We start from the raw sequence: 22,241 nt of genomic DNA on the forward strand, positions 1-22,241 counted from the left end.
TGTTCCAGGTGCCACCTTACAAACAACCCCCAAGTGCCTAAAGCTCCCTTACTTCCCTTACCCATTATCTATATTCCTTTCACCCGGGAGGGGATAAACTTAGCAGGACCACTGATCCCATCCACTAGGGGTTATCAATAGATTTTAGTATTGTTGGATTATGCCACTAGATACCCGGAGGTGGTACCATTAGGAAATATGCACACTAAAACTATGGCCCAAGCAATGATTGAGTTCTTTTCCAGGGTTGAATTTCCCAAAGAACTTTTAACTATGCATCTTACTGGATATTACTCAATTAAAAACCTCAGTTTACCATCCTCAAACAGATGGCCTAGTAGAATGATATAACCGCACTATCAAGTCTTTACTTAAGAAAACTATTACCGACACTGGTAGAGATTGAGATAAAAAACTGCCCCTGGTCCTCTTTGCTATTCGAAGTCATGTCCAGTCCTCCACTGGGTATTGTCCTTTTGAACTAGTCTTTGGTAGATTGCCCCGTTACCTATTAGACATGGCAGCCGAACAGTGGGAGGAGGAGGAAGAAGGGAGAGATCTTTTAGAATACACCCAACAATAAAAAGACACTTTGTATACATTATGGGACACCGTACATAGACAAATGGAGGGCAGTAAACCTACCCAAAAACAATATTAATAAATCTGGAAGTAGAAAACAAAGTGCTTTTTTTACTCCCGACCTCTTATAATAAAGTGCTAGCAAAATGGCAGGGACCTTTTGAGATCACTGATAGTCACCCCGGTCACTTACCAAGTGGCAGTGCCCACATGAAAAAACGGGAAAAAATCTACTATATTAATATGTTGAAAGAATGGAAGGAACCAGGAGGCACTCACCCTGTTTCCCTGATTACCACCACACAACCATTGCACATTGAATTCCTGCCTTTAAATGATAACAAAAAGATTTCTGTTCCTGATTTTGACAGTGCCCTTTCTGGACAGCAAAAGGAACAAATAACCGCCCTTGTCCATTAGTATCAATATGTCTTTTCCATGCAACCCGGCAAACGATCCTTACACAACACCACATCCATATTGAACCAGAGAAGTACATTAGGCTGAAACCCTATTGTATTCCAGAAGTTTGAAGAAGAGCCGTAGAAGAAGAAATAAAAAAAGTGCTGGAACAAGACATTATAGAGCCCTCTACAAGTCCCTGGTATTAGTACCGAAACCGGACAATAGCATCCGGTTTTGTATAGATTTTTGCCAACTCAACGCTATTTCCACCTTTGATGCTTATTCCATGCCTAGGGTAGACGAAATGGTAGAACAACTAGGATCTGCAAAATACAAATCCACTCTGGACCTTACTAAAGGGTATTGGCAAATACCTCTTGCCCTAGAGGACCTTTGTAAAACTGCCTTTGGGTCTTTATCTATTCAGAGTAATGCCGTTTGGATCACATGGGGCTCCTGCCACCTTCCAAAGGCTGGTAGATAAACTTCCAGCACACCACCACCAACAGGCCGCTGCATATTTAGACGATATTGTAATATTAAGCCCATCATGGGATACCCACCTGTTACATATAAACAAAGTCTTACAAACTCTTAGGGAGGCTAATCTCACGGCGAATCCTAGCAAGTGTAAATTAGCGCATACCTCCATTCAATTTCTAGGTTATGAAATCGGACAGGGCACTATCCGTCCACAAATAGCAAAAATCCAAGCAATACAAGATATACTGTACCCCACTACAAAGAAACAAATACAGTCCTTTTTGGGGTTGGTTGGCTATTACAGGAGGTTTATATCACATTTCTCAGATAAGGCTGCCCAATCTATTACAAGGGAAACTTACCAATAAAATTCCAGTTTTAACTGATCTGCAGAAGGGGATAGTTTTGATACTTTACGATTGAGCCTTTACAACCATCCTGTATTACAGTGCCCGGACTTTTCTAAACCCTTCATTCTTCAAACCGATGCATCCACCCACGGTGTTTCCCAGTGCTGCTCCAGTCAGGTGCGAATGATCTGTTGCATCCAGTTGTCTACATCAGTAGGAAATTATTACCTCGTGAAAGGAACTATCCAATCATTGAACAGGAATGTTTGGCTATTAAATGGGCCGTGGAGTCCCTACAGTATTACTTGCTTGGACGTCCTTTTTCAATCCACGCGGGTCATGCCCCTCGAACCCGGTTGGCCAGACATAAGGATGCAAATCCCAGGATTCTTCGGTCGTTCTTAGCTCTTCAGCCCTTCTAATTTCAGGCCGTTCACCTTCCGGGGAACCAGCTGGTTACTGCCGATTGCCTGTCCTGTTCTTCTGGTCCGTTTTGGCATGATTGGCCATCCCAGGAGAGGGAGTTCTGTAACGGGGATGCCGTGACAAGTGCATTCCCCTCACTTCCGGCATCACCCGTTACCATGACGCCGACCTGTGACGAAAAGGGAGGATGCCCTGGGAAAAGGGGGCGGAGGGCCGTGAGCTGGAGGAGGAGGAGCACGGGGAAAGAGGGTGGAGAGCTGCGAGTTGGAGGAGAAGAAGCGGGGCGAGGAGAAGGAGCGGAGCGAGGAGAAGGAATGGAGTGAGGAGAAGGAGGGGGCTGCGGAGAGAGGAGAGAGAGGAGGTGCAGAGAAGGTGACAGAAGAAGGAGGGGACGAGAGGGAAAAGGAAGGAAGAATCCAGAATTCTACATGCCAACAGCCCAGCCACGTTCCTGGAGGAACGTGGCTGCACAAGGTATGAGTGGTTTTTGTGCTTGACTCTCCTATTAGGAAAAACGGGAGGTGGGGAAGAAGTGAGTGATTAAAAAAAAAAGGGCTTCACACCTATAAAGTAATATTAAAACACTGTCACAGGCACCTATGCATGTCATGGGCATATATAAATGTACAAACCTGGTGTCACCGATATGAACCCACCCTCACAATGCCAACCACTCCCTTCCCTAATAACCCTATCTGAAAAGTATGGAAAATCCACTTACCTGAGACCAGAATCCTTCATTTTTCCTTTCCTGAGGTATGCGGAGTCCCACCAGAAGTGATTGGTACTGGAAACAAGAGGTCTTCTATTGAAAAGAATAAAAAAAGACCAGAAGAATAATTGGAAAAACGTGTAACATCTACCTATACGATCGCTATGCTAATAAAACTACCAATTATATTGCACCGACCCTGTAGTTTGTATATTATAAAGTAAAACACTTCCAATTGCACTACACTGCCCTAACGTAAAAACGTATATGTTTCTCGTGAAGTGGCAAAGATTGGTGTTCCACTTTGTACTGACAACATATTGGAGACAGCCTTGAGCAAAGCACAGAACGAGAATGTCTGAGTAAAAGGAATGAAAACGGTTTCTGTGCTAAAAGCGCATGAGATGAAAGAAAATAAATCTTCACCATAGAAGAGAGTGTCTTCTCAGAAAAATAAAATTAATTGTTACTAGGCCAGAGTGCACAAGCTGCAGGCCTATGGCTAAAATAACGTGCCCACAAAAGCTACTAAAATAACCTCATAACATGGGCAAGTTGGCTCAGGGAAGTAGACTGCTTGAACAGAGTCCTCCTGAGCTCATGCTTTATTTTGGTAAGCTTCAGAGATGGAAGACTTAGGGTGGCTTTGAATGAGTCCACTACAAACCCCAGAAACCGCATGGTTCGCGTTTCAATGAGGAAGGACTTCTTGTTGATCACTGACCTGAGTGACTCTATAAGGTCGATAGCTGCAGATGGTTTAATAATTGCTGTGGACAATGGTCCATAAGGAGACATCCAGATAGACCATTAGTCAGATGCCTCATGCTCTCAAATGTTCCGCCACTGGCATAAAGACCTTGGTGAAGCACCAATGAGCAGACAACAGCCCAAAAGGCAGGAAGGGGAATTTGAAGATCCAAGACTTCAATTGAAATTGCAGGAAGCGTCTGAGAGGGGGAAAGATATGGATCGTGAGGTAGGTGTCCTTCAAGTTCAGGCACACCATCCAGTCATTTGCTTGCAGCAAGTCCCTGAGGAGATGGATACCCTCCATCCTGAAGCGGTGGTAAAATAGCCACTTGTTGAACTCCTTCAGATTGATCACAGGATGTTGGAGAAAACCATAAGGATGTGAAAGGGTTGGAACAATTGTGCCCTTCTCCAATAGTTGAACAGTCTCTGAATTTACTAGATCTGTTTGGGTTTCCGAGAAGGATAGGGGTCTCGGTCTGTCTGGTTGGAATGAAGAACCGTAGAACTCTATATGGAAACTCTTCCAGTCTGAAGGATCCACCAGGCATCTGATGTAAAGGCCGTCCACTTGTGAAAAAAATTCTGCTAACCTGCCCCCAATTCTGATCCTACTGGAGGATTGTGTATTCACCTTGGGGAGGATTATTGGAGCTGTTGTCCCAGGAGCCTCATCTCGAACCACGTTGGTGGGGATAACTCCTTGGATAGAAGTTGCCTAACCGGGATGAGTCTTCCTTGTCGAACACAGAACCTCTGGCAGGAGCTTGATGAAGGGTGCTGCCGATCAATCGCTTCCTTCCACCGCCAGTTTTGGTAAAAAAAACACAAGGGGGGATAAAAATCCTCTTAATCAGAGGCATGAGCCTTATCCAGAGAGGTAAATGTTTTAACAAACTTGCCCAACTCATGGATAAAGGAATTCCCGAAAAGACCCACTTGCGTAATGGGACCAACCTTCGAGGTGGCCAGCTCACTCAGTTTTGGGTGCATCTTAATTAAAAGGAATCTGCACCTTTCAATAGAAATGGCGCAGTTGGCATTTCCTAAATATATAATGTCTGTCTGGGCCCAATCCAATATAGGCTCCGGGGAGACCAGGGTACCGAATGCTTTGGCACCCTCACAGAGGATTTTAGATAGGGGACCCCTACATCTAATAATGTATATTGGCTTGAGCTCCAGGAGCAATTTGTTCCTTTTTTTAGGATCTTGCACAAATTTTTCCAAAAAGATAGCCACCTTGGCTTCAATTTCGGTTGCAAGGTCAACTTTTCCCTCCAAGGAAGGCCGAGGACACTCAACCCAAAGGCAGCTATGCACCTCCTTGTCAAGTGGCTTCTATAAACAACCTGCCACGTAAGAGGAAACTTTAGATGCTGGGGACCATTCTGCAGAGCGCAGGTGTAAGAGGTTGTCTGGGTACAACATGTCTGTATCTGGGGTTTAGGTACGGTCATCTGGCTTTGAATCGTCCATGGGAAGAGGGGTTGCCAAAAGGCCGCCAGGGCCTAGGTGGTTCGCCATCCTCATCTGAATAATTAGGAGAATCCTCCCATCCAAAGGGACAGGAGAAGGAGGGGGAAAGGAAGGGCCCACAGAAGGGCTAGGGACTGGTTTAACAGGGGGCTGGGAATCCATTCAAACCTTCCTAAGGCGAGCAAATGCATCTAAATCGACCCCAGGATCATCTGCTTGCTTGTGATTGGAGTGTGCTGGTGCTGAGGGCTGCCCTGAGGTGTGAGGGCCAGGGCCCAGATTAGTGTTGTCTCTGTGGGGGAGGGTTTTTTGGCACTGATTCATTCTGGAGACTCTTCTTCTCCATGGGTGCCACAACCTGAGAAACCACTTTAAAAATGGAAGTATCCATTATGTGACAGAAATGTTCATTGATAGGAACGTAGGTAATATTTTCCTCCTCCATATATCTTCCAGAGTGCTGCATATTGACTGGTTGAGGACTTCATATCAGTCCTTTAGGGAAAGAGAACAAAGTGACTACTGAGCAGGCCCAGAAAGTACGAAAGTAGTGAGGATATCGTAGAACTAGGCCCTGCAATTGCCCTGGGACACCACACTCCCAACAATATACAGGGATCTCTGATGCCACCTGGCTCGTGTCCCAAATACAGTGCCTTAACAAGCCTAACCTTACCCCACATGGTTCAGACTCCAGACGGGGGCTCTGTATACAGGGAGTGCAGAATTATTAGGCAAATGAGTATTTTGACCACATCATCCTCTTTATGCATGTTGTCTTACTCCAAGCTGTATAGGCTCGAAAGCCTACAACCAATTAAGCATATTAGGTGATGTGCATCTCTGTAATGAGAAGGGGTGTGGTCTAATGACATCAACACCCTATATCAGGTGTGCATAATTATTAGGCAACTTCCTTTCCTTTGGCAAAATGGGTCAAAAGAAGGACTTGACAGGCTCAGAAAAGTCAAAAATAGTGAGATATCTTGCAGAGGGATGCAGCACTCTTAAAATTGCAAAGCTTCTGAAGCGTGATCATCGAACAATCAAGCGTTTCATTCAAAATAGTCAACAGGGTCGCAAGAAGCGTGTGGAAAAACCAAGGCGCAAAATAACTGCCCATGAACTGAGAAAAGTCAAGCGTGCAGCTGCCACGATGCCACTTGCCACCAGTTTGGCCATATTTCAGAGCTGCAACATCACTGGAGTGCCCAAAAGCACAAGGTGTGCAATACTCAGAGACATGGCCAAGGTAAGAAAGGCTGAAAGACGACCACCACTGAACAAGACACACAAGCTGAAACGTCAAGACTGGGCCAAGAAATATCTCAAGACTGATTTTTATAAGGTTTTATGGACTGATGAAATGAGAGTGAGTCTTGATGGGCCAGATGGATGGGCCCGTGGCTGGATTGGTAAAGGGCAGAGAGCTCCAGTCCGACTCAGACGCCAGCCAGGTGGAGGTGGAGTACTGGTTTGGGCTGGTATCATCAAAGATGAGCTTGTGGGGCCTTTTCGGGTTGAGGATGGAGTCAAGCTCAACTCCCAGTCCTACTGCCAGTTCCTGGAAGACACCTTCTTCAAGCAGTGGTACAGGAAGAAGTCTGCATCCTTCAAGAAAAACATGATTTTCATGCAGGACAATGCTCCATCACACGCGTCCAAGTACTCCACAGCGTGGCTGGCAAGAAAGGGTATAAAAGAAGGAAATCTAATGACATGGCCTCCTTGTTCACCTGATCTGAACCCCATTGAGAACCTGTGGTCCATCATCAAATGTGAGATTTACAAGGAGGGAAAACAGTACACCTCTCTGAACAGTGTCTGGGAGACTGTGGTTGCTGCTGCACGCAATGTTGATGGTGAACAGATCAAAACACTGACAGAATCCATGGATGGCAGGCTTTTGAGTGTCCTTGCAAAGAAAGGTGGCTATATTGGTCACTGATTTGTTTTTGTTTTGTTTTTGAATGTCAGAAATGTATATTTGTGAATGTTGAGATGTTATATTGGTTTCACTGGTAATAATAAATAATTGAAATGGGTATATATTTTTTTGTTGTTAAGTTGCCTAATAATTATGCACAGTAATAGTCACCTGCACACACAGATATCCCCCTAACATAGCTAAAACTAAAAACAAACTACAAACTACTTCCAAAAATATTCAGCTTTGATATTAATGAGTTTTTTGGGTTCATTGAGAACATGGTTGTTGTTCAATAATAAAATTAATCCTCAAAAATACTACTTGCCTAATAATTCTGCACTCCCTGTATTTTGTTTTCATCATTTAAACAAATGGAACAAATATACACACTAGTGCGGTATTGAAAAAAACAGCTGCCGATTCAAAATGGGGCCAGACGTGCTTCATAACTTCAGGATAGCAACGGTGAAAGTGACGTGCCGGGGGGTAGATTGTGCTGGTGAATGGAGCGCACAGGGTGCAATAAATGACAAGCGCAGGCCCTCTAACGGCAGGCTGACTCACCACGCTGCAGAGCCTGAACACAACAGAAGGGCTGCAGAAAAGCAAGAACATTCCTGCGGGTGTGCTGCAAAGCAAACAATTAAATCACAGTTTAAACAACAGAATTAGTTGATACCCTTGAATATAAAGCAAAACCTGCTTAGTAGTCATATTCATTAAGGACTAATAACATCGAATAAACGGAGTGCTAAAAGGCACTTAGCTGAGGCTGCTGGAACAGCGAAGAAAGAGAGGATAGAGCGCCTACGAAGTGTCTTCAGAGGCTTTACATTTGGATTGGATTAACTGTTTTTTATGTTTTCCCAGTGTCTCCTGGGAAACGTAGTTTAATGTTGATTCATTTACATAGGTTTAATGGCTGCTGGTTAAATAAAAGTAGAAAGATCAACCCAATTCTCGCCTCCAGTCCTGACGTAGAATTTAGTGAAAAAGATATCGTTCCATCGGGATCTTTCAGTACAGACTACAGACACAGATGCATTTCTCCAGTGATAGTAAGCTCACATGGGACACTTACGAACCGAAGGAATGTGGCATAACAAAGAAAAGACCTACTATATCATCCTTCTAGAATTGAGAGCTATTTATCTGTCTTAGAAATCTTTTCTACCATCCATAACACCAAACTCCCTTCTGGTTCAAGCAGACAATACAACAGCATCCCTTAAGAGCGCACCCACTCAAATCCCAAGCCATATCGAAATGTTTAATAGTCAGAAATATGACAGTAACTATTTACTTTCTAGGTGGCCAGAATGTACAAGCAGACTCACTCAGCCAAGTTTTTCAAGAAAACCACAACTATGTTCTAAATGATGAGGTCTTGCAAGAAATCTTTTAAGACTGGAGCTATCCACAAATGGTTTGTTTGCAGACACACACCACAGAAAATTCCAAGATTGTGCATCCATATTCTACAAACCAGGTTTGAAAAGGAATGCCCTTTTGTCAGTTTGGTCAAAGAAATGTATTTACTCATTTCCCTTAATAACTCTCATACTGACAGTTCTCATCAAGTTCTACTGATCCAAAGCCAGAATGATGATAGATTTAAAATGGCCTCATCAGTGGTGGTTCAGTGGTGGTTCACTGGCCTCCACCTGTCATAGCAACCACAAAAGAGACTAGATGCAGACAGGATCACCCGCACAGGTTCGGAGGCCGGATCCTGCATCCCAACCTTCCATTACTGAACTTAACAACCTGACTTCTGAATTCTTGCAATATGGTCATCTAGGTCTTTTGCAGAACTGCATGAACACTCTACAAGAGGCTAAACAACCTTCCACTAGAAAGTCATATGCCTTTAATAGGAAGAGATTTTGCTTAAGGTATATTCAGAACAGCCACAATCCATCCTTGTGTCAACACAATGTGGTAATAGCTTACCTACTTCATCTTTCAAGGTCTGATTTACAATTATCCTCTATTAGAGTACACCTTGCGGCTATAACTGCCTATAGAAAAACCTCTATCACCAACCTTAAGAATGCCTGTAGTGGAAGATTTCTTTGAAGGTATTAAAAATGTATTTCCTCCTGTTAAGTCACCTTCTTCTCCTTGAGAGCTTTAACTTTTTTCTATCTAAATTAATGGGAACTGAGTGGGCCAGAAGGTTGAACATATTTCTCCTCTCTGTATGCTCCCATCCCAGCACAGGAAGAGAGCACATTTGGAGGACCAAGACCCAAAGGGGTGAGTAGTGGGGTGATGGCTCTGCCGGTTAGAGTGAGCATAACCCAGGTTTGTGAAGTTGGGATTAGAGCTATTGTGTAACGAGTATGTCGTAAACGACGCACAATAAAACTGGATTCACAAGGGCTTGTACTGGACCCTCCAACACCAATTTGGGAAGTATGGAAATGCAGGACTCTGGGTGACTAAGAGCACATGGTGATCGTGTCATGTGCTGGGAATCTTGAATTTATTAATCAACCTGCAAACAGGCACTCAGCAGCACATGTAGAATTGTTTTGGGGATGTTGGAGAAGGTTAATGTTGGGACGTTAAAGTGTTCTGAATGTCTCTGGAGAGGGTGCTTCGTCTGCCTTATGCCAATCTCCAGGCAAGTCACTTAAAAGTCACTGTATGGTTTCTAGAGCCCTACCTCAGTGAACATGACAATCATGCATGTCCAATGAGGATCTCCCTATTTACATGGACTCAGACCCTAGAGATTAATTCTGAGATCGAGGAGACATGCATAGTGCACCCCTATTTCAGATAGTGGCTAGTGCCCTCTCTAATCAGGCTGTGGTAGACTGTGCTGGCAGCAGTAAATCTATAGCCAGGGATACCTGTATCCTTGTACCCTTGGTGGGGTAGGGCTACTAACCACCCTTCTGGTCAAGTCTAAGCAGTCTTCTTTGCCTGTGGTCCTGTTGCCTTTGTCTACCTAGGGGAGAACAGTGAGGTTAACCATTGTGTTTAATGTGAGCTGGGCTGTTCTGCTTGACATTCCACCTCCCCCATGCCCCTCCCTGTTCCTTGAAGAAGCCTCGTGGGCTGGGTGTAGATGCTTGCTTCACTAACTAACTAACCATTTCTGTTCAGTGATTGTCATTGACTCCTGGTCTGGAGTTAATCAAAATTCCTCTCTGGGCAGTAGCCTGGGCTAATACCAAAAGCCTGTCTTGAAGGACAGTAGCTCATCCTTTACATACCTTGGACACACAGTGAGCAGGACACACATGTGCCTCATGATTGGAGAGGCACCCTGGATTCAAAAGTACCAGACTCTCTGATTGGATCAGCCTGTCAATCTAAGGTGATAAAGGTTTGGCCTGAGTGCTCATTTGTTGTTCATGACTGGTCTTCTGTTCTAACAAGTGTCTACGGAAGCCAGCTGGGGCCCATAATGTAGACTCGGGAAGCTTGCTCACCGCGTCTGAACTTGAAAGAGTTTTCTCTGTGATAGATGGATTCTGCTGTGAAGGAATTGGCCAGCTTGACGAGGAGCAAGGGCATCTGTCAGCAACCTGAATGCAGAGAACCACCTGTGGTGTGAAGCTTGTGGAGCATCTGCTTGGAAAACAAGACAGTTGCTCATGATAAGGAAGCTTGCACCACACCAACAAAGACAACTGGAGACAGAAAAGCTTGAGCCCAGTCCTTGAAGGTGAGATCATTTTGCCAACATCCCTCCACTGTGCTGTGGGAGCCTATGTGATACTCCCAGTTACAATCTGTAGCTGTGAAGAGTGTCCTGTAGTACAGGCCCCACCTTTCTCTTTGTGACATCTGGGAGCACCAGGGTGCACTGACACTCTGGCTAGCCACTATCCTCCGACAGTAGTCAGTGACTACTGGACTAGGGGGCTCCAGTAAATCGTGGGAAGACATCAGGCACGTGTGATCAGAAACCTAACGCCAATAGAGCGGTGGCCTCACTAAGGACGGGAGGGCACTTCTGTTTTTTGGGTCATGGGTTCTGGGGCTTAGCTGGTCTTTGAGTAAGCCTTGTACTGCTCTGTCTTTCTATCCTAAGAGAGTCAAGTGCTGGAGAGGAGTACTTGGTTATCCAGTTTTAGGTCCTTTATTACTGTGGCCCCAGGACACCAGTGGAGAGCACTCCAGTTGGTGCAATTGGAGCCTAGTAACCCCTGAGTGCCCTGGTGGGCAGGAAACCGGGTCCAACAGTTCACATTATAAAAAAAAAGCAACAACGGGGACCGATCATGGGCAGAAATAATTTGACAGTTCCTACAAACACAATTCAAAAATGGCAATGGACTGTAAAGTCTTGAAGGCCCCACGACATACACTTCACTTTTTTTCATTTGTTTAATTTTAGCTCATGAATTGCTTGGTTATCGAAGACAGAACTGGTGTAACTAACGACAGCTATAACTACAGCTTCAATCTTGTGCATGAATCCATTTGGAAAACATTTATATTTCCACTTGGCCTATAATATGTACAGCATTTTTATGTTGATCCCACAAAGAAAATTAAATGCAATTTTTGTGATCCATTTTACATTTGTCTAGTTTGGAACCAAGAGTAGGTTAAGATTATGAAGCTAGAACTTTAGAGCATGGTTAGGCAGTATAAGATTCATATACAAATGTCGTGAATATAGCCCGTATGCACAGCTCCAAGCGTCCTAGAGCCATTCGCACAAGAGTAAATTAATTAATAGGGGATTAAATCCCCTGCTTTGGGTGCAGGTAGCATTACATGTAGCTTTTTTTTTTTTTTTTTACGAGACTTGGGTGGTCATTACAACCTCTGCGGTCTTGTTACAAGACCGCCGTGCGGAAGACCGCCAGTAGTGGCGGTTTGCCGCTCGCCGTATTATGACTGTTGGCTGCTCTCCGTCCTTTTTCAGACGGGGAGCCGCCAACAGCCATACTGGCTGGCGATGGGGAAGTGGAGGTTGCTCCACCTCCACCGCCACGCCAACAGAACACCGCCCACCGAATCACGTCCTGTGATTCGGCTTGGCGGTGTGGTGCCGGCGGAGGAGCCCCCATGGCTCCCTTCCCCTCCCGGAGGATCGACGGACCAGGTAAGTCGATTGTCCGTTAGGGGAGGGGGGTGTGGGGGTGTTTTGTGCGTGCATGGGGGTCTGCGTCTGTGTATGTAGAGGGGGTGTGTGAGTGCATGTATGCTTGCGGGGGTGATGCGTTTTTGGGAATGAGTGCATGTATGTCTGTGGGTATGTCTGTATGGATGTGTGTGTATGTTTGAATGTGGGTGTGCGTGTCTGACTGTGTGTGTGGATGTTGGCATGTATGTCGGTGTGCGTGTGTGTGTTGGTGGTGCCTGCGTGCGTGTCGGGTGTGTGTGAGTTATGTGATGTTGGGCGTCGGGGTGGGGAGGGGGGCCCTGCCACCTTTGGGGGGTGGCTGGGGGGTGTAGGGGAGGGAGTCGGGGTGGGGGATGGGGGAGACCCCAATCAGTGCCAGGGAAGGAATTCCCTGGCACTGATAGTGCTTACCGCCATGGATTTCATGGCGGTTTCAAACCGCATGAAATCCATGGCAGCCAGCCGGGTCAAAATACCGCTGGCGGTATAGTGACGGCTGCCGGGCTGGAGACCCAAGTCTTCAGCCCGGCGGTCGTCTCCGCCCTGGCAGGCGGAACGGAGAACCGGCGGATGGCCATGGCGGTAACCACCATGGTCATAATACAAAAAAAAAAGAACGCCAGCCTGTTGGCGGTCTTACCGCCGCTTCTCTGCCTTCCGCCAGGGTCATAATGACCCCCTTGTTCTCTAGTTGTGTTATAAATTCCCCACAACACCATGACTCAGAGCCAGGAATAAATTGCGTATGATAGAGCTTCTAGCTAGTCCTACCTTGAAACACATAAAAACATGGTCTTCCTCTCTAAGCATTGAAGTGCTTTTCTCAGAAAATGTCCACGCAGGAGAACTGGCTTGGGGTGGCTGGGTAGGGCTTGGTAATTGGTGCAGCTGGTTTTGAAGATGTTGCAGGGTGACAAGGGAAGCTATTAACATTCCATCAGAAGGGTGATGTGATAATATTTATTCCGGGTGTTGATGAAATGTGCTGCAGTGTGTTCAATTCCCTTAAGGGGAGAGGGGGTCAACGTGGAGTCTGGTTGAGGCAATAGAGCTAGCTGTGTGTTACCACCATCGAGAGCTAGAACAGCAGTCCTAAAGACGTTTTGTGAAAAACCAAGTTTTACTTTCTTTAAAAGAGAGAGCATGTCCCAGACCATCTTTGTTTTTTGTCATTATGTTCCCTGAGTATGAGGTTGGTGCCTAGGGTGAATCCAAGCAACTTGGTCTTCCGTTAAAATTGGGAATCAGAACTGTCAAGTTTCATGTTAACAAGCCACGTTTGCTTGTTATTCTTGGCACATATGAGGGATTGTGTCTTGGTGGGGTTGAGCTTCATGACTAGGCATCAGGTCCTGGATGATATGCAGGCATTGGTTGGAGGCATTGGATGTCTGAAGTGGTGGAGACTCAAGTAGAGTTGTTTATCGTAGGCATACTGGTTAATTTCGATTATCTGTGAGTAGACGCTCAGTGGGCTTCATATAGAGGATGAAGCTGACTGGGCAGTATAAAACCCTAGCGGACTTCATAGGAGATGGGGATCTTTTGGGACTTGGTTGTGTCCATACAGACAAACTAGTGTTTGTTGGAAGGATTGGAGGAGAACCATTGAAGGTCATTTCAGATGAATCTCATTTGAGACTCCAGGATGTGGATAGGGGTATGATGGTAGACTGTACATAAGGTAGCTGGGAGGTTCAGCAATATCAAGAGGCAGCGTTCTTTGTCATTTTTGTTCAGCAGGGCTTTGTCTATGACATGTAAGGTACCAATCTCCTTGCTGCAGCTGAATCTGAATTCAGATTGGTGCAATCATATTCTCTCTCTCTCTCTCTGCAATCAGAAGAAGCAAATATATTTTCTGAATGTAGAAAACGTGTTAGTTTTAGGGAATTCAAGATAAAATAAGGATACTTGTTTAAAAAAAAAAAAGGGGTTTGGAGTGGGGCAGGGTGGTGACGTACCCAGCATAAATAAATGTTACGAAAGTATATGCACAATCAATATCTCTCACTCTCTCATTATGGTTATGTCAGATCATCTGTTGAAAAGGCATTGTACAGATGATCCATGGACTGAACTTGAAAAACGTTCATGACAGACCTTTTATTCCCGTGATCCACTTCAGGGTCACTGTCCCAAAGCTATCTGAATGGATGGCTGCAACAGAGAAAAATCTGTTGTGGCTGCCATATAGGACATTCCTTATTCAAAACACCAAAGAAAGCACGAGCAAAAAGACAAAGTGGTATCTAGGCCAAAAAGAAAAAGCATAGCTTTTTTTTTTTTTTAGCAGTAAAGGTTGACATTTTCATACTCATGGTCCATCTTGACTGCAAACTTACCTTTTGCCCTCATTCAGAACTTCGGTTCTAAGATCATACTTGGAATGCCAGTTTACAGTACCCACGGTTACCCTTTCACTGGTCCCTTGTAAGATGGCTTTGATATATTGACTCCTGGAAGTGAGACCACTGCATGCACTACTGTTTTGTACAGGGATTTTGCATTCACAGAGTTCCCTCTGTGAGGAGAGTGAATAACTAAAGTCAGTCTGATATTGGAAAAATTAGCACCATCAGAGTTTTGTTGCAGTCCCAGATATTGCGGCATGTTTCTCCACAACTTCCTTAACTTTCTCATTTTCTTTTTCTGCTTTGCCATATATTTTATTATGATTATTTTATTGTTTTGTTTTAACTCTTTTACTATAAAATATATAGGATGAAAGTAACACTATTTTTTTTCTTTCTTTATTTTACTTTCTACATTCTTTGTTTTGCATAGGAAGCAGCTGGACACATCTGTGAACTTGGAAGTGAATAAAGACTTCTTCCCATCTGGGGCCTGCCATGGTAAGCACTCAGTTGAAAGGGTTGTAAATGACCAATGAGCTTTGCTGTATCCCTGAATACAAGGGGTTAACTGGTTTTAATTAAGTACTTTAATTTTTGTAATAATGCCCTCTGCAGTAATATTGGGTTGAAATGAATCCTTGTTTATCATTAATTATAAGTGCTCCAATATCCATTACACGTCATTAATAATGATTATCTTCATTCTGGGACAGCAGCCAATACTGTCCTAACTGAACTGAGGGGCAGATGTAAATGTAAATAGATCTTTATGTAATGCTTTCTTTGTCCTTGAATACCATTACGTTTATGTTGAGTTTTGTGATTCTGGGGGAACTGCAGCCCATTTCTCCTTAGCTGTTGCTGTTCTGTTGTTGTGTGGACACTTGTTATGTGTTGTGTAATGTGTGCTCATGCATTTCCTGCCTTGAATTAGAGCGGACCATTGGAGGACCTAATCGAATGGTTTGGAATTATGATTTAAAATATGTTCTTATTGTTTGCCACAGATGTTTCAAGAGTAAGAAATGTGATTATGTCTGTGGGTGTGTGAAAGATGTCAGTTGTCAATAGAGTGCATTGAAGCGAGCTCAAAGATGTTACAAGCCTGGTTAACTCAATGATCTTCCTCGAAAAATAGATTGGCATTCGCTAGCCAGCATTTTTGGAGTTGGGATTCTTGGCCAGGAATAATGCCTCAGTTGTTTTTGTTGTTTGGTTTAATTTTAGCTTTTATATGTTATTCATTTTAGTGTACAATAGGCTGGCATACAAAAAATACGTAACTGCATTGAAAACACATGGCAACAAATGGTGCTGTCCTTCACAGCTGGTGTTATATCTGCTACTCATTCAGTAATACATTTAGGTAAATTCCTGTAAAGATATTTATGCATGCCTCAGCTTCTATAAATAGAATGGGTTGCTAATGTAAGACCTCAACTTCATTTGTGTGGAAGAAGTGAGCTGATTTGATTGCTCAGTTGAAAATTAATTGGTTTAATTCGGCATGATCTAAAGACTTGCATATAGGTGTCATAAAAAGATGTAACCAATGCTTTCAACCAACCTGATGTGTGTGAACAGACGCCTGCTTGGATATGAACATGTGCTGTGAAAGTGGATGGTGGCAGTAATATTATATGGGCATAGGTGAATCCCTAACCTGATGTGTAGATCTAGCTTCCTTACTTAGCTTTGTGCTTATGCTAAAACGAATTTCAAGGTGGGGGCCTGTTGATTTGCCTTACGTTTATGAGCACTATGCTGGATCTTATCTGAAACATGACTAAGAGTGGACAAATTAATTCAGACAGTGCACAGAAATGTGTCATGTGCACACTGTACTTCAGTCATGCCCTTACATAGCTGGGGCTATATTTGATGACTTTGGGGAACGTTCATGAATAGATGAAAGAACAAGGAGATGTACCTCACTAGTTAGTACGGCTACCTATAATTACATTTGTTTTTCTTTAGGAAGAAGAGGGCCAGCAGAGCCTGGAATGCATTCAAGCCAACCAGATCTTCCCCAGGAAACAATTGATCCGTGATGAGGAGGACCTACAGGTAAAGATAAAAAAAAAAGTGGCAGAAGGCAAGCTCCGTTCGGTAGGCCACAGCATTACTTCATGAGTAGAGTGTTTTTCAGTCAGGTCTCTTACAGGTCTTCTTTGGCGTTTGTATGTGAAAAGGTGTCAATCACTCACTATTACGTGCATCTTTTGGCACGGTCCTTTTGTGACAAGAGCTTTCTCTAGTGAACGTAAAGAAATGTCTTGTTTATATTAAAGAGACAGTGAACAGTAGGCTTTTGTCTTTAAAAAAAAAAAAAATTAACAGCAATAAGGAAAACACTGCTGTGGAAGCCACATTTCCCAGTGAAGAATGGAACCGGTAATGCAAGTGTAATTGTGGTCCAATAAGAACAATTATGTGTCAATAATAGAGTGCTTAGTTGCAGCATGCTCTTTTCCTGCTATTTCTTGAATGGTGGATGAGGTGTGTGGTTGATTACCAACACTTGAAATTGTTTAATGACAGAACTAGCTGTCAATGTTATGTGGGCAAGGAAACACAGCCACATAATATAGAATTGTGCAGCCACACAATATAAAATTGTGCATATGGGAACACCTGACAGGAGCCTAGCACATGAAGGGAAGCTTAGTGATTTGTGTTAAGAAATGAGACAAACGTGTCTTTTATAGAAGAACCAAAGTCCCTTTTAATGTTTGAAGCAATTTAGGTATGGAATTAGAACCATGTTTTATAGATTTAAAACAGAGCACTCTGAAGTGTCCGATTTACAAAGGTAAATATAAATCTGTAGATTTACTCACCTATAGATCTACTCCAAAACCTTAGTGTAACTATCCACTTTTTTGTTACAGTGTTTGAGTGAATATTTGCACTTAGTGTCCCCATTGCCTCAAACGAGGAAGTAGTTTCCTGCTATAGAATTTAATGTAAAGTTACTACTTGTAAATATTCTCCTGTTGGTGGAGATCTCTGCTGCTGGGGTGGAGCTCTCACTATGTGAGGGATTTGATAAATGTAATTGTTATTTTTAATTTAGATATATTTTAATGTAAGATATGCTACGAATGTAAACTACCAGATATTAACTTGGAATTAAATAAAATATTGCAGCACATTACCTCCGCAAATTAAATGTTTATTAAATAGTTATGCAATGTAAATATATTAATGTAAATTATACATGGTAAGTGTTAATATTCACTGACATTTTTAATTTGTAGTAAACATGTAAAGATTCTAGATTTCATTTAAATATTTGTAAAACTAAGTTAAAAAATTGAATTCATTGTTTTTATTAAGCACATTATTTATAAAATTAGAAAAGCCAGTTATGCCTATTTTTCATATACATACAATTCACTTAAAAACCAAAGATTATAGAGATGTTATAACTAGGATCTGAATGTATTCGCACAAAACCATAGGAATTCAATAGCTGTAGTTAAGAATTATTTCAAGTAGCTATATCTCACACCCTAAGGTAACTATAACTTGTTCCCCCGCCATGCAGTTTTTTTTTCAGTAATTATTTGACTGCTAATGTTTCCTTGATATTTTTATTGACGTTATAAAATTTGTCATGAGTGATAAGCAGTGCATGGCGAGGGTGGGAGCTATAGTTACCTTAGGGTGCGCGTTATACTTAATTTAAATAAATATAATTATAACTGCTGAATTTCTATTGTTTTGTGGGAATAAATTCAGAACCTAACTAGAACATCCCTGTAATCTTAGTTTTTTAAGTGAATTTCTATGGTTTTTTAATTCTGTTTCCTAACTATAACATCCCTGTAAGCTTCTTTTCCCAGTGAATTTCTATGTTTTTTTAAGGTGATGGAATTTTAATTACTATACATAATTTCTTTTTTTTTGGGACTTGGCTCAAGCCGAATCCTAAGATGGCCACTAACACTTCCTTGTTGAAGTGTTGGCAGCCCATCAGATCTTTGCACAAGATCGGGAGGATTCGTGAAGTCTTCGCGCCTCTCGATATATAAATTTGGTTTTCTTTTAATTTTTATAAACTACTGAACGAATTTACACCAAATTGCAAAAAGCGTAATCTGTGTCCCAAAAGCTACCTTTCTGCCAAATTTGGACTAATTCCGTCCAGTGGTTAAGGCTTTAGTCTTGGTCAAAGCTCCTGTGGGAATTAACATGGGAAATTCACTTTTTCTTGGCCCCCACTTGACAGATCACCCTGAAACTTCCCATGCACAAGATTCTTTGGCACACTTTTTGGGGAAAATTTTGTGAACATTCGTCAGTTAATGCTGAAAATAAAGGCAAGTCAAAAAATCTTTTTCAATGGAAAATGAGGCAAGGAAAAATGTGCACTCATTATTGCTTGCCAAAGTTTTATTGGCTGATATATCACCATGGAAAAGTGCATGCAAGGCACATGCAGCACCCAACGTGTTTAGACAATCCTGTGACCAAGGCGGCTAGATGGCTGAAAGACGTTGGGTGTTGCCTATGCCTTCCATGGTGATATATCAGCCAATAAATCTATGGCAAGCATTATGGAGTGCGCATTTTCCCTTGCCCTGTGAAAAACCTGCTTTATGGATTTGATTGGACCTCAAACTGACCACACACTGCTGCCATCTGGACCGGTGATTCTGTGAGTCATATTTTTTTTATATATATATATATATATATATATATATATATATATATATATATATATATATATATATATATATATATATATATATATATAAAAAAAAATCACAGAGTGTGTGGTTGCTCTGTGTGTGTGTGTATAGATATATATATATATGTATATATGTTTGCAACATGTTTCTAGAGTGTCAACACCTCCCTTAGTCCACAGTGCATGGCGCCATCTCAGATTGATTCTTCTGCCAAAGAGTTGGAACTCTTCAAAGCCAGCCCTTTGAGCTTCGTAATTTATGAAGAACACCACATCTCCAGTGCCCGCCAAAGAATTTCCACAATGCCTAAGTTATTCTCTCCATACATGTTGACTGATGAGCCTTGAGGCACTTTAGCTGGGGCCTCAAGTTTGTTGTTTACTCTTATTATCTCTGATCATATCTCCGAGAATGACTTTAGGGAAAGGTTATAGAACATACCCCTACATTCTTCTCATTCTGCAACCCCAAGTACCCCTGGTAGTACCAACATGACATACATAAGCTTTCCTTGTCTACGTGGCATGATGAGTCCTCTTGTGATGTTGGTTTTGTCTTTAGGTGCAAGAAAACACTCCGGTACCACAAATAAAGGTGTTGGGCACCTGAAAAAGTTCTGCGCTGGACATCGCCAGAGACCCCAACCTCTTTTGGAATGAAAATGTCCTCAAGCCGGAGGAGGAGCAGGCAGGTTCCTCCACTGGCATAAGGACATCTTTAGGGCATTCCAGCTGCCAGATTTATTTTTTGGTGGGGGGGGTGCTGAACTGATGTCTTCAGAGGCCTTTCTTCGTTGAAGATGAAGTCTGTGAGCATCTGCCTCATATTTCCTCTAGTTGGAGAGTCAGAATGACTCCTAGGGCCCAACTTGTGTTGTAGGCACAAAAGAGGTTAGTTGTTAACTCACTCCAAGGAGCACCCCTCAGTGGGAAAGAGCACCTCCCCAATGGTATTCGGGCATTGAACCCTTAAGTCAAGCTACAAGAGCTGCAGGCTGTCCGGTCTCTGCCTTGAGCACCTCCTCAATGCTGAAAGTACGGGCCCGGATGGCTTTGAATCCAACCTAAAAGGCTCCCTCGATGTCGAGATCTGACACCATAGGTGCATTCACTGTTCTGCAACTACCTGAGGTCCTCTTCTCCAGAGCAAGAAAGATCTTTATTCACCCAGTTATTGGGAAAATCCTTACCAGGCCTCCGGAGTTTATACACATCCTTTCCTTTTGCATCCCCAAAAAGTATAGGCAAGCTTTTGAGAGGTGCCCTTCGAATCCCGTACACATGCCCCCAAAAGTGCTAAACACAGGGCAGCAAGTTCATCACCTCTCTTTCCAGCCCCCCAAGTACTTGACTCCATCACCTACACCACCCACCCACATATACCTCTGCAGTCCCAACAGGAATCTTCGCAGTGCCTTTCAGATCCTGGCAGTCTGTATTACCCAAGGGACCCATATAACAAGCTTTTAGCACCTGTAGATAGGGTCAGCCTCTGGGAGTACTACAGTTTTGATCCTCATGACAATCCAAACATAGAGTTCTATCCTATAAAGCCTCTTCACTTGACACCATTATCAACTATCACACAGTGATATAAAGAGCCACCCAGCAGCACAACATAAAACTGCATTTGGTGCAGGACCAGAATAATTTCCTGACGGCAGTAGGTAGAAAAGGGATCTTCAGATCTAAGTAATCGAGTATTGCTGTATTTAATTAGTATTTTAAGGAGTGTGTGCGTACCAGCTTGAGGGCATGACCCCTCACACTGTAATGTATGCAAGCTTACTTTAAGGTTCAGGATACTTTTACACAAAATTAAGAAGGTAATTATCACAAGTGATGTATGTGTCTGTTAATATATATATATATATATATATATGTTCGATGGCATGTGTAGCTGCAGATACACATGCTGTGCATTATCCTGCCATCTAGTGTTGGGCTCGGAGTGTTACAAGTTGTTTTTCTTCGAAGAAGTCTTTTCGAGTCACGAGACCAAGGGACTTCTCCCTTTCGGCTCCATTGCGCATGGGCGTCGACTCCATCTTAGATTGTTTTCTTTCCACCAACGGGTTCGGACGTGTTCCTCTTCGCTCCGTATTTCGGTTCGGAAAAGTTAGTTAGCTATCGGAAAATTGGACTGTATTGTTTGCGCTCGGTACCGGGTTAGTGCTAGCACATCGACACCGAAGAAAGAAGCGCTTCGGCAGCCCTTCGGGGCTTACACTCCTCGGTGGGGCCTGGTCGGCCCGACCGCGTCCATCTTCAAACCTCATGGACCGGACCCCCTTCCGCTTCTGCCCCAACTGCCACGCAAAGTATCCTTATACAGACCAACACTTGGTCTGTAATCTGTGTTTGTATTTGGGAGACAAAGAGGATACTTGCGAGACCTGCCGGGCATTTTGATCCAAAAAAACACTGCTGGATCGAAGAGCTCGACGGCTCCAGATGGTGTCGACACCGACCGGGCACATCGACGTCGAAGAAGAGGAGAGATTCTCCATTCAAGATTCGGACTCTGACGAGTCCAAGAGTGAACAGCCGAAGACGCAACAAACCGTGAGTAAACCAGCCCCGTGGAAAACTCACGCCAAAATAATGAAGGCCAAGGGGACACCACTGCCAACAGGCCATGGCTTAACCCGAAAACACGGTGACCAAACATTGGCACCAAAAAAGACCTCCCAGCAGCCGAAGACATCCGACTCCGGTCGAGATACCGGCTCCGACCAGACTCAGCACCGAGAGTTTGGCACCCCAAAAGTCAAAAAGGTTTCCTCGGAGCCGAAAAAGACTGTCAAAGATTTTGGTGCAGAAACATGCAGCCTCGGAGCCGAAACAAAACTCCTATACAGAGGAACAAGGACTTTCCACACAATTACAAGGTCACAGATTTGAACAAGAACTGGGCATGGGAGAGCCAGACCATACCCAGAGGAGGCTCCATATACAAAAAGACACGGGGAG

General features: G+C 43.4%; 1 protein-coding gene across 18 annotated transcripts in view; it reads left to right on the forward strand.

Annotated features, from left to right (window-relative positions):
- MTMR3 (myotubularin related protein 3) overlaps window positions 1–22,241 on the forward strand; it is a 1,044,680-nt gene that overhangs the window by 304,059 nt on the left and 718,380 nt on the right. For all 18 annotated transcript variants that reach the window (XM_069214606.1, XM_069214607.1, XM_069214612.1 and 15 more), the window contains 2 exons: window positions 15,003–15,070; window positions 16,550–16,639. In XM_069214606.1, the coding sequence (XP_069070707.1) occupies window positions 15,068–15,070; window positions 16,550–16,639 (93 nt within the window). In that variant the 5' untranslated portion in view covers window positions 15,003–15,067. The remainder of the gene's footprint in view (window positions 1–15,002; window positions 15,071–16,549; window positions 16,640–22,241) is intronic.

This window comes from Pleurodeles waltl, chromosome 11 (assembly GCF_031143425.1).
Source record: "Pleurodeles waltl isolate 20211129_DDA chromosome 11, aPleWal1.hap1.20221129, whole genome shotgun sequence".
NCBI lineage: Eukaryota > Metazoa > Chordata > Amphibia > Caudata > Salamandridae > Pleurodeles > Pleurodeles waltl.